Raw genomic sequence first — 17,730 nt, 5'->3', positions numbered from 1 at the left:
GGGGGGGGGGTGTAAAATGTGCTAGTCCCAGACATCTTCCAGCAAAAAGGAACAGGGTTGGGTGTTGAAGGAAACCAACTAGAACCAGTGAAACTCCAGAGATTTTACATGTCTGATGGGTGGTCAATACAACCAGCCACGGACTATGTAGAATTGATTCCTGTGCTTTCCAATGCCAGTGGCACAAGAAGTGTTCCTGAAGGGAGGCAGTGAGAAAGGACTTGAGGGTGCCGCTAGCCTTTGGTGCTTCTGTAAGCCACAGTATTTGAACTCAATAAGGAACAGGTTAGTAGATGGTCACAGTAGACCAAAGGTTTTGGAGAGCAGTGGAAATTCTCCGAGAAAGCAAGAGGCCCAGGGAGAATACGCAAGTTCAGAACTAAAACACACTGGTTTCTGTTTAAACAAATAATCTTTGTTCCCCTTTTTGAGTGTCAGGGCCAAGATTTTCCAAAGAGCACAAGGCATTCATTGCTCAGCACCCATCATCAGGTTACCAGAAGAGCTCAACTCCCACTTATGCATCTAAATATGGGTCAGATTTTCAAAAGCACTCTGCAGCCAATGTGGCCCCAACGTGCTGGGCATTTTGGGAAGCCAGGCTACATTATTTGATCCCTAAATGACAGCCAACCTCATTTGAAAATCTCACCAATGGGTGTTAGCAGCCCAGCTGTACTTCAAGGAAATGGAAATCAAACCCACTGGTGAGCATAGGTTACAAGTTCCCCTGTGCAGCACATGCCAGGATGCCTTGTCTTTCTTATTCAATCTGTAGCAGCCCATATTTTTAGTTCTGGAAGTCTCCAGTATGTCAGCCAAGGTGACAGTCACCACAGAAGGGGCAACATTTCAAGAAAAAAGGAAATACTCAAGAAACAGTAAGGTCAGTAGCCCCAGAAGAAGCATGCTGCTATATGAATAAAGAATGACCCTGGGATATGGAGTGGAAAGCCTAATCACACCAGATACATGGGCAAAAGAAATGCTTTTTTGCAATGTGAAGAGATACTTAACAAGTTCTGATTAGTTCTTCCTATCTCTCCCTGTGTCCATAGGTGGGAGACCAAATCCTTGAGGTGAATGGCAGAAGCTTCCTTAACATTCCCCATGATGAGGCAGTGAAGCTCCTGAAGTCATCACGGCACCTCATCATGACTGTGAAAGATGTTGGGAGGCTGCCTCATGCCCGCACCACTGTAGATGAGACCAGGTGGATAGCCAGTTCCCAAATCGGAGAGACCTTGGTGAATTCAACAGGGTTTGTATGCGTCCAGCAGTAGAGGAGTAGAACGTTGTATGGTCTACAAACCAGTGCTCTGTGTAACTTTACATATGGAGTCATAGTTTTATAAAATGACAGGTCTGGTATCTTGTATCCTAATCTTCAGCATATACCTGCCATGTATGTATCTGTAATTTGGACCCCAGCAGCCTGCATTTCAAACCTAGCACCCTCTACCCTAGAACCTGGAAACCTGTACCCAAGAAATAATGTGACTATTTCCCCCAAATCCATTGGACAGTGACCTAAAACCTAGCAGAGTGTGCAAACGCTCTAGAATTCAATAGCATGGATCCATGCCCATGGGTCTAGAGAACTTCACCTTCTGATCATGGTGCCATTAGCCTGTGACATACAGCCTGAAACTTAATAATCTTGTGTTAGTCTAATATCCTTCACAAGAAAACCTATGACCCTAGAAGAGTAAGCACCAGCCCACCAGCAAGGGCTGCTGTGATTTCCTGAGCTGGGATACTGCTTATGGTTGTTCTTTTTCTTTGTAGGATGGCTGGTGATCACACAGCAGAGGTTTCGGCAAAGGTAAGACACTTCTGACCCGGCGTAATAAACAAGGATGTTTGAGGGGTTCCCATGGGCTGGCATCCAGGCTCTCTCCTGAGCAGACTGGGTATCTAACAACATGATAGGGCTGGTGAAAAGTGTCCCAGTTCCCACTGGGAGAGGGGAGATAGCTTTGCTTCATTTCCTTTTCTTTTGTTGCTCTGAAGGAAAAGCTTCTGTCTATGAGACCAGCACCCTCCTTCCAAACCAGCCCCACATCTCCAAAGCACCTCATGCTATGAGGATATACAGGATCTGCACTGAGGTCCAGCTCCATGTTTTTGGAGTTAGCCATGGGCCTGATGTTGATCTCTGTTACTGACTTGATGTGCAGAGTAACTGCAGCAAAGATAATGGAAGCAGTGTGATTGACACAGATGGGTACCATATCTAAGTTCAGGGCCCTCTAAAGAGGCTGAACGCCTAGCCTGAGGCATTTGAAATCCAGATCTGCTTGGTGTGGCTTTATTTCAAAAACTGCTGATGAGAGACAGCCAGCCCTAGACCCTTCAGGCTTCTCATTCCATTGTGTCCCTTGCAATTCCCCTCCTTTCAGTTGCCTTTCTTCCTACCGTTAATGGGTTTCTTGCATCTGGCATTTTAATGAGAGGGTTATCCTTCCAGAGCAGCTGTGTTCTGGGAGAACTGCAATCTGCTAGGGAGTAAAATTGGCAGACAATTCACAGATAGTTGTCAAGAGTTTATCCTTCAGTGGACAAGCCCCCCAGAATGTATCAGCTGTTTGCAATGACTAGAGCAGTTTCCCCGCTCCTTTCTCTAACCTATTGTTCCTTCCCCATCTCTCCTCCATGCCTAGGCCTCTTCCTTCCCCTGCCTTTCCATGGAAGATGAGTTTTGCAAGCCATTGTGACTTATGACACTGAATTTTTTAGTGCCTTCCTTTATGCACAGCATTTTCTCCTCTGTTTCCCATCACTGAGCAGAAGTAAAGAAGAGAGATTAGATGTTGGGATTTCATAGGACAAAGTATTTCTTTAAAAACAATACATTAGCAATGACATGCAAATGACATTCAGTGGCCTTGGGTAGTGGTATTGCAACAATGTCATGGCAGGATGCAGACATGTACAAAGGATGCTGGGGCAGTGATGCAGTGGCCAAAGATTCTGTATTCCAGCTTTTGAGAGAGTTTCAGGTCAGTGAGAATAGAAGTTTGCATGTGCCACCTACCATGATCTTTGGATTGGTAGTGAGAATTTCTTGGCAGCCTCTGGTGCTGAAACAGCTGGTTTTGCCTAGGTTGTAATACAGTAGCTGGCTTTTTAAATAACCAATAGAAATACCTTCAGTTAGGCAAGCTAAGGTAATGTTCCAGTGCTTCAGGTCAGAAGCTGGCTGCCTTTGGAGGTCAGGAAAGACTTGCACAGGAGGGAATTCCAGGAGCATGACATATTGGCCACTGTCTAGGTACAATATCAGAGTTGAAGGACCAGATGCCTGATCCCCTGTGATGAATTCTGTGGTTCTGAAGATGACCTAATGCTCACACTTACAAGGCACGTTTCATCCACAGATCTCAAAGTACTTAATGCCGATGCAAGGAGAGGTTCCACAGTGTGTTAGTGACAAAGCCAGTCTGAGACTGTGTGTGTGCCAAAGCCCAGCCCTCTGTCCTGCCCAATGGGACATGCACTCCCGTCATCTGAACTGTGAAGAGATGGCTTGGAAATAAGGAAGCTGCAGGGAAGAGGGAGGAACCTGAAAAGCCAAACCTGTTTCCACATACACTTCTAGAAGACCCAGATGTTCCTCCTTAAGAACACACAGATGTTTTCTCATTTCTCAGTGACCTTGATCTACTGGTGTCAGTGCCAATCCTTCTCTAGGAGACAGAGACGTGTCTGATCCCACTGCACAATGAGAACTGGCTATTGTCCTCCTTCCTACCAGCCATTAGGTCCTGCTATCTGTGCATTGGTGCAATTACAATCATTATAATTGTGGCAGACATCTCAGGAGTGACTGGTCTGCAGGGCTCTGGGGAGGATGGAAAGACTCTAAGTCACCACCAGGAAAGACAAGCCACTTCGCTGGCAGATGGATAAAAGAAATGGGCGGGGGGACCTCTCACTACTTCCCCCTCTCCATGTGAGATGTAAGCTTCTCAGGAGTCACCTATCTTGTGGAGCTCCTGTATCATCCCTGTGCAATGAGAAAAGAGACCTGCAACCTGACAGGAGCTGGAAGGATAGATGTGACCTCCCACAGAGACAATGGAGGAGCTTCACTTTCCAGGTCTTCCTAGGAATGTAACAGCTCAGCAGGAAGCTACATGGGACGAGGGTTAGACCTGGGAGTGAAACGGGCTGAAGAGAACTGGAAGCTGAGAAAGAACTGTGTATTGCAATGGTTCATGAGCAAGACAACCCAAGCAGCGAGGGCGTGGAATGAACTGAGACGTGACAATGCTTTGTGTGTTGTGCAAAGTGCTCTGGAAATGGGACCAGATCAGAAGGCACAAAGGGGAAGCAAGAGGTTCTGCTCCCTCTTTGGCTGCCATTGCTAAGGCTGACAGTGCCACCTCAGCAGGGGTTGGGGCTGGGATGACAGAGATGCATTTTGATTTTTCTTGCTGCCTTTATGGAACCTGTAGCCCACCAGGGAACAATTGGGGCATCCTTTTAGCAAGACAGTTAGGTGGCAACTACATCCTGGAGGCAAATCTCTGCCAGCTCCTTTCCACACAAATTATGAGTCATTAATAGAATCCTTCCCCTTCTACAGTCACTCAGGGCTGTGACAATGAATGTACCCTCCCCCTAAATGGGCTAAGCAAGCGACTGGCTCTGAAAGGCCTGGGCTCGGGAGGAACAGATTGAAAACTTTATTAGAAAATGTTAAATTTTATGGTTTTTTATTTGGCAGCTACGTCAAGCTAGAGATAACGGTGACACCTCTTCACCTGCATGCCAGCCCAGAGCAACCCTGGCTCCCTTTCCAAATCCATTCTCCGATCCATTCTCCTCCCTGGTAGAGAGCTCTCCAAAGACAGTTGACCTGTATTACTGTTGGGAGACCTTTACTTTCTCCTCTACAGCGACAAGTATAGAGGTAGCCAGCCATACCCCTAATTGTAATTCTTTTGCTGGGAGCCTGTGGGCAAGGGTGTGAAGGTCAGAAGCCCTGCTGAGCAGCTGGTAACATTTGGCAACCCATCAGCATCAATCCACAGAGCTCTGTAAAACCTGGCAGGCTCCAGGCTTAGGGTGGGGAAAGAATTTAGTTACCAAGAAGGTGTTGAAAAACTGCCTTTGGAGTCTGTGTTGTTCTGTGCTAGACTGCACTTTATTAAAATGGACCATAAAACGAGACTGTAGCTAAATGGAAAATCAGTACAGCTCTTCCTGACACCAGTGCTTTGCTTGCCTTCATTTTGTTTGGTTTCTTTTATTGTCTTTGTTTGCTGCATGGAGATAAAACCCCTAAGTTTATGGACAAACAATCATATGCATCTTTCCTCTGACCTTTCCTGTGACTTTACAGCCCACAGCTGTGGCCTTGAAGGCCGTGTCCCCTATTCTTTGTTCAGAGTCCTTTGTGGTCCCGAAGACACAGAGCTGCCTTGTACTGTTTCTAAACGGCTGGTGTTTTATGGAGGCAGCTGGACTGATAGACCCTGGAGATCTCCTGGGTTCTGTAGTCCTAGGGGTGACAAATCACACCTGGGTGGTCATGCATCAATATAGGTTGTTCCCCTAAGTCCTTTCCAGGACTCAGAAGCCACAGAAGGGAGTTTGGCCAACAATGTAATCAGTGCTCTGGAAAGGTGCACTGGAGCTGGCAATCTTATGCAAAATTAAAATTCTAGCTGCATCCCACGGGTAAGAATCAGGAAAGCCACATTTCAGTGCCCTACAGGACTGCTTGTATCATCCCTGCTAGTTCCAGGCAGGTGGAGATGTGCTTCAGACTGATTTAGTCCAAGACCACACAGCCCGCAGTGATTGCTGACCTCTGTCAGCTCAGGCTGCTCTGCCTCTCAGGCTGTGGCTGCGGTGTGTGTAGATGAGCTCCCTCCTCCCCTTGGGAAACAAGGACTGATACACTGCACTCCCCACTCCCCCTTTAATCTGTTCTATCCCAATGGTGGCGCAAAGTCAAAGTTGCCTCAGCATGAGAGAGATAAGGGACCCCTGAGGAGGGGGCACCCCTGGGAGATGGAGCTAGTTAGGTGCTGATGAGCTAAAAGCCCAATGAAAGTGGCAGGATCAGACTGTGATTAATGTGCTGTATTAGATTCCCCTCTCTTCTCCTTAATGAGAATAAACACATGCAGAGAAGGATAGGGTGGAAGTGGCACTAACGTGCCCTCGGCTCTGCCTACCAAAAACTGCAGTGAGAGCTTCCTCCCAGCAGTGCCCTCTCACTGCCAGCCCAGACCTCTGCAGTGTGAGCATCTTAGGCACAGCTCCGTGACTCCATCAGTGTGCCATGCCTGGGCTGTGCCAGCTACTGTGTTCATGTACCAAGACTTTGCCATGCCCAGCTGGCCAGAACTGAGCTGAACCAGGAATCCCGTCCCTCTCCAGCACAGGATGCGTCAACACAGCCAGAAACCCAGCTGACAAGAAGCCCTCCACACTGGGCTTTGCTGCCTTGCTGCCTGTCAGCACCCCTCTCCTAAACTCCTATCTGTGTGGAGTCCTTTTAAATGGAAATGAGTTGGGAAGTTTTGCAGGTGGCTTGCGCTGATAACAGATTTATGCTTCTTACTTGGCAAAACATGTTTCACAGTCCTCCCCTGTTATTGCCGCCCGGATTGCCTGAGTGGTGTTTGCTTGGGTTTTGTTTCTGTGTGATAATCTGCATCCTTGACGCAGAGAAGGCTGAACAGCAGATCCCCACTCTATTCATGAAACGCATCAGGTTAGAAATCAGTCAGAAAGAAAAAGCCCTTTAAACTCAGCCAGGCTTGACTCTCCCTAGGATTGATCTGGGAGCTGGTGGCTAGCTGGGGCATTCTGCACTCTCTTCAGCACTGGGGCTTGCTTTGAGCTTGCAGCACCAAAGGAAAAAAAAAACATGTTTTGATCTTGCTCTTCAGCCCCAAACAATGTGGGGAGTGTGACTCTGGCTAGTGGAAATGAGTTGCATCCAGCCCTTCCCAGGAGAAATACAGCCTGCTGTGACAACGTGAAATCAATTCCTAGTCAAAAGACAACTCCACTGCTTACTGAACAGGGCTGGTTAGCTACTTTGTTTCTCCAGCTAATGTGCAGTAATTTTGCAGCTTCATAGTTACTGGTACAGGTCATCACACAAAGGCAGAAACTGGATTGTTTTAGCCTTTGCTTTGGTGAGCAGGAGCCTATCCTTGCAAAACCTTGGGAATACTCCAGTTTTTCTCCACATCGTGCAACCTCCTCAGTGCCAGGGACAGGCTGATCTATTAGTCAGAACAGTGGCCTGGGACTCGAGACCCCTTCAGATCAGGGAGGAGTGGGCTCTTCTTATGGCTGTCCATTTGTCTGCGTATTGCTGTGTAGCATGCCAGGCACCACCACTGCTCGGCTACTAACTCACTGGCTGATCTGGTGTACCTTTTTACCTCCCTCTGGTGACGTCTTCAGTCCTTTGGCCTCGGAGACCATGCAAAGAATCACCAGAGTTTAAGCTCGGTTTTAGCTACTCGCTCATTCAGTTCTCATCCCACCTTTCCTGGTTCGCATTCCTCAATGCATTTCCCTGTTCCCTTCTTCCACCATCACCTCCTCACAGAGCTCATGCACCAGGTGACTATTGCAGACACAGACTGAGTGTCTGCAATTACATTGCATGCTGGCCTGGGTGAGAGAGCAAGGAAGCTTGCAAAAAGTTGGAGGGTTTATCTCAGGAGAGGATGAGACAAACATCCCACGGATGATCAGAGATGGTTGTAAGGCCATGGAGTTGCATGCAAGAAGGAAACAGCCCTGCTTTTCTCTGCCTGTGTACCCATCCGAATACCACTTCCCACCCCTCCTGCTTAGGTGAAAGGCACTGTAGGGATGCAGAAGCACAGTCATTCCAGCAGAGATGCCTGGTGGGAACTCTCTGAGGCCTTTCCACACAGATCCTCCACAAGCCATGTAGAGCATTAAAATCTGCACTGTTAGGAGTGGTAAAGACCTTGCTGGGCTATGCCACTATAGAAAAACAGCCTCTGGGGTGAGACATAGCAGATGCTTAACAATGCCAGCAACAGGGCAGGATGGGAAATGCAGAACGCTGTGACTGATTCAAACTGCAGGCTGGCCAACCAGACCAAGCCACACTGACAGCCAGCCAGGATACCAAACGATGACCTCCTAAGAATAGTGCCACGGGCCTCTCACGACTGTCAGAAATCAAATTCTCCATTTGTTGTATCACTCTAGAGCGACTCCTGCCAGCACAGATCCCCTAGCACCATGCAGGGGAATTGTTTCTCTGCCAACTTGGAAGGACAGCATGTTGCCAAATGCTTGCAGAAACAAGGAGCTGTAACTGAGGAGCACTTCCCACCCCAACTCTGTTTCAAAGCCTCTGGTCAGCTCTTAGCTAATAGATACCTTGCAATTTCGTCTGATTGTTTAATGACCAATATGCATTTCTGCAGCTTCCTCTGGAGACAAGTCACGCACAGGCTGCCAACAGTTTCTTTCTAAATAGCAAGATTTACTCAAATGAGAAAATGCAAACTGTGACCAGAGGAAAAGGTTAATATTAAAGTAATGAGGCTTATTCAGACACTTCCACATAACGATGATAACGAATCTCTTGTTCCAGCGTTAAGAATTAATTAGGGCTGTGAAGCAGTGCTCCATTGCGTGTTCACCAGGCTTTCAAAAGGACGGTTCTCTAGACTGCTGCTGTTTCCCCACTAATGCCAAGCCCAAAAGGCCATTTGGGCCTTTCTCCCACAGCACAGTTTTGTTCTTCATAAAGTAAGTTATTTCTCTGACTAAAGCAGGCAGAGGGGGCTTTCCTGAACAGCCAACTACCTTGTACTCATAGCTCTCCTCTTGAACTGTGCTTATGGGATTGCTTGATATGTTCCTAGCAAGGTAAAACAGGGCTAGGGTCTCCAATCTAGCTGACTCTTAAGGACTGTCCATCCTCTTGCAGGTTCCTTCAGGTACACTGTTCTGTTAGAAGTATGCTCGGGGAGGGCTGGATGGAGGCAGGGAATGGTAATTGGCTGTAGAGCACCTCAGCTTTAAGACGAGACCAGCCCAGTTCAGTCCAGTAGTAATGAATGCCAGTGTTTTCAAAGTGACCTCTGAGTTGTGTTGCTTCCAGTTTGGGGTGCCCCAGCTAGTCCACCAAAGGGCTGAGTGGCTGCAAGTCCATCACAGGCTAGACTGGGTGAATCAAGCTTGGGCTGTCAGTCCAGCTCCTATCAGTGGGCAGGCACCCCTCTCACAGGGAAGCCCACAGCTGCCAGGCTGAGCGAGGCTGGTGGCTGAATAGACAGGGAAAGTGCACTCCCCTGCTCAACCACAGACTTGATCCCCCCCAGGCCTTGGATGGGGCATACTGGCAGCAGTGTCCAGGGGGAAAAGAGCTCTACCTACCACTGCACATGTTGGATTTTCTGATGATACAAAGAGGCCTTGAGTCTTTAGACCAGCTGTCCTGCAAAGCACATTTCCCCAGCTCTTAGTTCAGCTAACCTTTAGTTCGGGTAACCTGGTCCCGACCAGCTAGCAAAAGTCTGTTGAGGGACTTCAGCATGGGGAGAAGGGAAGGTAATTGCTAAAATGGCAATAGCTCTAGCCAGCCCTACGATAATTTGGAGGCTGGTTTCCAGCTGCTCAGGCCCAGGGTAATCTATTCCCCTTGTTTCTATATGTTCTCTTTCAGCCCATGTTTTACAGGGGCCTGGCTGGTTCGCAGGTCACCCTGAGCAGCATGGTGAACCAGACCCGAGTCATGCTAGAGGAGCAAGCACGGCATCTACTGAATGAACAAGAGAGGGCGACCATGGGCTACTACCTGGACGAGTACAAGGAAAACAACATCTCTGTGGACTCCCTAGTCATGGCCCTCTTTGAGTTACTCAATACACATGCCAAGGTGAGGCAGAGGGACCCCGGCTTAAAGAAGTATGTTTCACCCAGAGCAGAGGGAGCCAAGTGGTGCAGTAGCAGCTGAAGTCAGGCCAGCATTCATGATGCCAAAGAGAGGTAGTTAGCCATGTTAGTCTCAAGTCAGGGAGAAGGTAGAATAGTTTTGCACCTTATGGACTAATAGACTAATGATGCCAAAGCCTGTGAGTCACCAAAGACTGCAGCTGTTCTGAAGCTAAATTAATTTCCCAAGCCAATGCTGCAGCAGAGATGGCATGGCCCCGTGGATGTCACTGTAGATTTGGAGTCGGGGCCTCTGCTTTCTCCCTCACTCTGCCAGTGATCTACTGTATGACCTTTGGCAAATCACTTTGCCTTCCTGTGCCTCTGCTTTCCTCCTGCTTTTTGGGGCAGATGCTGTCTTTTACTGTGTTCACAAAGCACCCAGCAGGATGGGGCTCTGATACTGCCTGGGGCCTCAAAGTGCCAAGCAACCAAATATCTGCTGCTAAGAAGGTAACATGCAGGGAGAAGGCAAAAACAAGGGCCTATGATAGAAACTGGCTGAACTGCCTCTCCATAGCATCCTGCTGCAGAAACTCTGCCCCAGGGCTTTGAAAGCTCAGATTTGCTCTGCACAGCGGAGTATGTAACACCCGCATCCCCACCTCCACCCCTGACACGCACACACTCTCTCACTCCTCCCTCTACCGGATATTGCTGACACTTCCATGACATGCAGTGGCAGGGCCCCCTGTGGGATTGAGCCATCCAGCAAGATGCAACACACATGGATTTCTTTCTGCTTATTATACACAGAGAGGCAGAGGTTCAGCACTTCCAAGTCCCTCAGACATGCGGATGTGTGTATCTGGGGAGGGTGATGGGCTACCTCTTCCCCTGAGCACAGCTCGACATCATCCAGCAGGAGGGGAATATATTCCCAGCAGGAAAGGCAAGCCCCAGCTCCTAATGCTGCAGCTCCCTGGGAACCTTGGGGTCAGTGCCTCTTCTCCTAACCCCTCCTACTGTGCCTGGCTCCCTAGGTGGGAATGCACAGCCCATCTCCAGCCAGCACGAATGCTCTGCCCTGCTATGCTTGCATCTGCCAGGGCATATCACTCCCTGCCATACCTGAGGTGAAAGTGGGGAGGAGGGGGGTGCCTGGCTCTGCCTGCCCTCTGCAGGGGTTAAGTGATGGGAGGATCTCCTTCAAAATCCCTGAGGACTTAATGGCCCCTCCTGCAGTTGTTAAACAATGGGAGGGAAAACCCACTCACTCTGTTCTGGTGCCATAATGAGACTATACATCTTGCTGGGAGGGGAATAAATGGAGCTCCCTGCTGAAGGAGGAAACATTGAAAACTAAATGAATGTCCAATTTACTGGGGTTCCTGCACCCCCCCCTCCAGCTCTGAAGCTCCTGCTGCGTGTACCATGTGCTCAGAATTAATAGAGCGGAAAGTGTGCTGCTGCAGGGGTGTACCGATGCACACACCACCATTGTTTGGCTCTCATTGTTTGCACACCCAATCTGAACTATTTACATTGTGCTGGTTCGCACTCTAGCTGCTTTGAGAGCCTGCTACCATGCTGTGAGTGCTCCAATCTGAGTACTGCCTGTGGGCTTCACTTAGCCCCGGCTGCAGTTAGAATCATAGAAAATGAAGATTGGAAGGGACCTCAGGAGGTCATCTCGTCCAACCCCCTGCTCAGAGCAGGACCATCACCAGATCATCCCAGCCTTGCAAGGCTTTGTCTAGTTGGGTCTTAAAAACCTCCAAGGATGGAGATTGCTCACCTCTCTGGGTAGCCTGTTCCAGTGTTTTACTACCCTCCTAGTGAGCAAATTCTTCCTAATATCTAACCTAAACTTCCCTTGCTGCAACTTGAGACCATTGCTCCTTGCTCTGTCACCACTGAGATCAGTCCAGCTCCATCCTCTTTGGACCCCCCCTTCAGGTGGTTCAGTTGTGGCCTTGTGCTGTCAGTCTTTCCAGCTCTTAGCACCAATGGGTTAAAAGGATCCCTACCATGAGGCTGCAGCACAAAACAGCGTGTCAAAGCCTCCCATGCTCCTTCTCAAGCTTTTGCCTTTCTTTCTTGCTCAGTTCTCGCTGCTGTCAGAGGTGAGGGGTGTGATATCCCCTCAGGACCTGGATCGCTTTGATAACCTGGTTCTGAAGCGGGAGATTGAATCCATGAAGGCCCGGCAGCCCTCTGGCGCTGACTCCTACTCCATGATGTCCTACAGTGACACAATCTCCTCCACCGGCAGCCACTTCACCTCCACCACAGTCAGCTCCGCTCGGGTAAGTGGGGGTGTCTCTTAGATATTGATGTACAGTGCTTCCCTGCCATTTCCTGCCAGAGCACCCCCCCCCCCCCAAAAAAATCCATTTAATCACTATTCCCCCATGAAACCCTCTGCCTCCTGCTCTCCCCACCAAGAGTCCATAAGCATATACTTCCTCTCTCGCTTTGCACCCATACAAGAAGCAGTGGCTCGCTCTACCAGCAGCATGCAAACATTGCACAGATGCCAGCATCTTAAGCAGAGATGGGGCTTAGATTGTGCCAGAAAGAAAGAAAACCAGAGTTACTGACTCAGATCAACAGTGCCTGCCCCAGTATAAAAGCGGGTTCATCATTGCCATTCAGAAAGGAAGGAAACCTGCCTCATGCCTACCTCTGCCCCTTAGCCTCTTCCAGTCGCATGGCAAGACAAAGAGAGTTACGCAATGTGTAGGAGAAATGGTTTCTTCCCCTGAGGCAATTAGATACAGGGCCTTGCAGTGTGCCTGGGTTGACTGGGTTTTTGGTTGTAGCCGTGTTGGTCTAAGGCCATAGACAGGCAAGGTTCTTTGAGTAGATGTGAAATCTTTCATTAGACCAACTGAGACTCCCTATGCCTGAAGAAGGGTGACTGCACCCGAGGGCTTGCCACAAGAACTTTTTTCCAACTGCTCCGTTGGTCTAATAAAAGATATCACATCTACTCAAAGAACCTTGCCTGCCTGGTTTGACTAGCCTGTAATCCGATCCTGTTGGACAAACTTTTCTACCCCTTAATGCCAGGATAATGCGCTTCTTCCAACACTTTTCAGCCACAAGACAAGCAGTGAAGGCAAACCGAGACACCTCTGGAAGCACATCACAGATGCACACACAGGCAAGCATGCACCAGAAGCTGTTCTGCTCCCAGCATCTGGTGTGAGGGTGGCAGGTCATGGCAAGCCTCTGCTGGGCAAGGGATGGGAATATTGATGTGACCCATGGATGCCAGGCCATGGAGTGAAGGGAAACAGAGCAGGTCAGAAAAGTATGCACCAAGCTTCCTCTAGGTCCCTTGTATTTGGCAGTCAGTGGGAACATCAGGGATGGCATGTTTGGACTTTGGGAAAGACTTCTTTGTAGACTCCCAGGTGCCTAAAAGATGATGGATTTGAGAGAACGCTCCTCACCTCTGCAAGATTGGCTGAGCTGTACTTTTTTATTGAGTGCCTGAGGGCATTGCTGCAAGTGTAGGCACATGCATACACACACACGCGTACACATACACACACTGCTTGCTCTCCACTGCGAGCAGACCCAGATCAGTGCTGAACATCTTTGAACATACCACCCTCGCCAACAGCAGCAGTACGCCAACATCTTGTTTTCCATTGTTCACACACTGCCTCTAACTGCCTGCCTTTATTCAGATGATACTCATCCCTATGAATGCACGCTCCCTGCCACCCCTTTCTCTGGCCCTGTTGTGGGGACAGGATAGAAATCATGCCGTAAGCATTTCTTTCCAGCCTTCTCTCTCCTGGTGCTCAAGTGACACTGTGACAATGTCTTGGGGCCTTTGCTGCACGCGCCGTCTAATTAAGTTATCGTAATCACCTCCAACTGTAAATCATTGTGGCCCTGAAATTAATTTTGCAGCTATAAAATGCCTTTCATCATAAATGCATTAGCGGCCTTGGAAATTAAAACCTTCGTCAATGGAGCAGATGACAATGGCTTCTGCTCACCAGACACAGCAAGGGAGAGCAGTCCAAAAACAGACTGCCTCCCTTTCTGATCGGACTGTATCACCAGAGCCCATAGCTACACATCCAGTGGGACAGAGGCAGAAGCGGATGAGGCTTCCTGAGGGGATGAGGCTTCCTGAGAGCTCTGATCTGAGCTCCAGGGACAGCTTTGTGAGTGTCACAGCACTGGGCAAGGATTTTCAACCTGTTGATGTCCATGCAAGTCCGATCCCTAAAACCAGCTGGGAAGGACTAATGCTAGAGACTGTCTGGATTGAGATGAGCAAACATTGCCTGGGCTGAAGGGGGCTGCTGGCAAAATATCTCCAAAGCCGTGGAGGAAGCAGGAGATGGTTCAGGCAAATCCAGACAAGGAGGGTTAGCTCTGTGGAGACATTGGCTATCGGGGGCAGCAGGGGAGATGAGAATGGAGCCCTGCCAATCCCAGACTGATGGCTCAGTGCAGTCCTGCCATAACGTGCCACTGGATGTCTAGCTGTCATCCTTTCTCTGTGCACCCATCTGGTACAGCCTCTCTGTGAATGCATATGAAATAGCCCAGTGCATATTTGATGGGCTGGAGAGGTTGGGAGGGGGGAGGTTGTGTCTTGCTGGGTTTGGCTCATGTTTGTTTGTTCTGCTTCCTCCCTAATGTTTTGTTTTCCCCTTTTATGCCTGTTTGAATTCACTCCCCCAGGAGCGGCTCTTGTGGCTAATAGACCTGATGGAGGTAGGGTCCCTCAATGGGACACAACCTTGAGTGCCATGGTTTCCATAGCAAAAGCGGTGGGGGCATGCGTGTTTGTGTGTGTGGGTATTGAATTGATTGCTGCCGGAGGCCGGTGCCTCTCTGTGCTCTGGCAATGTGAACAGCTGCAGCCCCATTGTCCTGTGTTTGCATTTTCTTTCTTTCCAGCTCTGCCAGCACTGAGCTTTTCTTTAATCTCTCCCAGTGACACGAGTTCAGAGGCAGTGGTGCTTGGAGCTCTGGTGTAGACCAGGTCTCATGTCTTCACCAGCCTATCATCAGACCTGATTCAGACAAAACCTAGATGCCAGTGCCTGCCTGCCAGTGCTTGCCAGCTTGCACTGGAGCTCTGGATGCAGCAATGGGATATTTGAAGTGGGAGCTGGGTGCCAGCCTCCTGGACTGTCCTTCCTACCTGCTGCCTTATTCTAGCAACTTTCATGGTACCTTTGTAGCAACTCATCTGTGCCACATCACTCTGCTGCTCTGTCTAATCAGCCAGACTGTGTTCTGGCTGGGATGGTGACATCCCATGAGGAGTGCAGTGAAAAGAGGCAGAGGATGACTTTATTTTCTTGTGCATCTCAGGTCCACATCAACATTGATTCAGTGCACTATGTCCTGTGATCGTAGCCCCCCCCGCCACCCATACCCCCCCCACAAAGCATGGCACCCTGCTTTGTGCAATACAGTTACATAAGACAAAGCCCAAAAACTCTGCTGTGTTGGGTGGATAGGGCGGTACAGGGGAGCACTGCAATCCTACTGCATTCAGTGTAGTCTCTTTTATATACATCTAGCCCTCAGAAACCTGCAGCAGAGTTCAGCTCTACAAGCCAGAAGGCTGAATTACAGAGCGCGGAGGTTTACAAACAGCTGAGCTCCTCCCTGGTGTATCTTCCATGGAAGCACACTGGTGCTGGGTTGCATCATCTACAACTGAAAGCTCCTCTTCATGAGGCAGAGACTGTCCAGTAGCGGGCACATCTAACCTACAAGGAGGGATCTTGGTGCTACGGGATGGATTCACTCTACAGGGCACGTGGAAGCTGAAGGCACCTGGGCAGTAGCTGATGCAGTAATTGGATTCAGTGGGAATGCATCTACTTGGAGCCAGTTTGCAGCTGGCCCACATGGGGGTAAATTCTTGCCAACTGGATGAATATATAACTCAAGTGAATTATGGGCTTAATGAGCAACAACAGTGTTTTAAACTGTTCCTTTAACACATGCCCTTCCCTGCCAGGACCTTTTATTAGGGTCTCTCTGTTGGTGCAGGGTATTCAGTGTTCCTCATTGCAGATGTAATGTGGGCTGTTTCTCTGGGGAAAAGAGGAGAGCTTCATTGGTGTCTCATGCTGTGCTCTACTGCTCCTCACTCAGTAACCCATGCTCTCTGGTGGGCTTCCCATGCCTTCAGAGTGATGCTAGGCAGTGGGAGCATTGTGCTTGGATAAAAGCTGCTGCTTAGACTGGTGCTTTGATCCTAACACTATGGTGGTTAAGTGGTGCTGTGTCTTAGGTGTGTAGAAATAATACCCTAAATAGGTCAGAAAAGTGGAAAGAGCCACTTCACATCTAGCTAATGGCCAAGTTTTGTTCTCATTTGAAATCCAGAGTAAATGTACTCACTTAACCAGGGCCGCTCTGGATTTACATCGCTGTAACAGGAGCAGAAACTGGCCCTACATTGTCTCTTCCCTCGTTCTGTTCATAGGATGTCACAAACCAAAATGGACTAATATGGGCCAGAGGGATAACCTAGCTTAGGACCTGAGCTGATGTGTCGACAGTCTCCTATCCAGACATGGGGGGTGGCAGGTGCCCCCTAGCAATACAGTCTAGCTAATCAATATTTTTGTAATCTCTCAAGTAGTCCAGAGACATTTACAGAGGGAGAGTGGTGTTGCTAAACATGGAGCAGGAAAACATTTCTCCCCCAAAGCAAGCGAGAGGAAGCAGTGGGAACAGAACCCCAGTAGCCTCCTGATTCTCGGTCCTCTGCTGTACAGGTACTGCCCCTTGCAGGAGGCTGACCCGGACCTGCTGCTTCGGTATTCAGAAGGCATAAGAGCTGGTGGCACCAAATCTGGAATCCACTCTGCAGTCTAGGACCTGATTGGCTGCTCCTTAACTCATCAGTATGGCGGCCATCCCCTGACTTGGGCACTACCCAGTCTGGGAACTGGGGCAGCAGTGGCATATGCACAGTACCCAGTTCAACTGAAAATGACTCTAGCACCCTTATGGTTGCAGAAGTCCCCCAACAACATAACGCCTAACCCACCGTTGAGATGGCTGTGGCAGGACAGAAGGTTTTGGCTTCAGCTCACTGGATGCTGTCCCCAATGCAAGCCCAGTCCGTCGTCTCTCAAGTGACTTCGGGTCTGCATGTTGGCTTCTAGGTAATTCGTGGTACAACTGCACTGAAGTCAATAGAGCTGAGGCCAAATTTACCCTGGTGTAATTGCTGATGTCAGTAGAGTTGGATCAGGCATGACGCTACCCCCAAGAGTCTCTTCAGCTATCCTTTCTGCAGCTTAATGGATAAATCTGTGCACAAGCTGGAAAATGCCAGGATAATTAGGCCCGTTCAGTTTTGAGAGAGGCTAGCATCATGGGACATGTAAAGTTTACCCAGAGACAAGCTGAATCCTCATTAATTTATTCTTAAATCTGGCATTGGACAGTGATAATGAGCCTTTTTATCAGGCATGATCAGCTGGAGGCTGACATATGACTTGGCCAGGCCCAGATATCTCCTCTCGTCTTAATGGGGTTTGGGATCGCAACTGAATTCTGCAAAACAGAGGTTAATTGTAGGATACGATAATTAGATGCAGCTTGTCTGATCACCAAGCCAAATCTATTTCTAATCTATTTCTTGTTGTCAAGAACAACAGGAAGTCCTTTTTTAAATACATAGGGGGCAAAAAGAAGGTACCGGGTAACGTGGGGCCCCTGCAAGACACGCTAGGAAATTTGGGCGTCACATCAGACAACAAAGCTAACCTATTTAACGACTTCTTTGCCTCCATTTTCCTGAGCAGGGACCAGATCAGC

The 17,730-nt window shown here is 49.0% G+C and overlaps 1 protein-coding gene across 1 annotated transcript in view; it reads left to right on the top strand.

Moving 5' to 3' along the window:
- WHRN (whirlin) overlaps positions 1–17,730 on the top strand; it is a 156,124-nt gene that overhangs the window by 114,099 nt on the left and 24,295 nt on the right. Inside the window, exons 5-9 of the mRNA XM_019510287.1 lie at positions 1,059–1,261; positions 1,789–1,825; positions 9,692–9,904; positions 12,009–12,209; positions 14,617–14,649. Coding sequence (XP_019365832.1) covers positions 1,059–1,261; positions 1,789–1,825; positions 9,692–9,904; positions 12,009–12,209; positions 14,617–14,649 — 687 coding nt within the window. The remainder of the gene's footprint in view (positions 1–1,058; positions 1,262–1,788; positions 1,826–9,691; positions 9,905–12,008; positions 12,210–14,616; positions 14,650–17,730) is intronic.

This window comes from Gavialis gangeticus, unplaced genomic scaffold (assembly GCF_001723915.1).
Source record: "Gavialis gangeticus isolate Ggan-Ray unplaced genomic scaffold, GavGan_comp1, whole genome shotgun sequence".
NCBI lineage: Eukaryota > Metazoa > Chordata > Crocodylia > Gavialidae > Gavialis > Gavialis gangeticus.
This window is presented reverse-complemented; position numbering and strand designations above follow the sequence as displayed.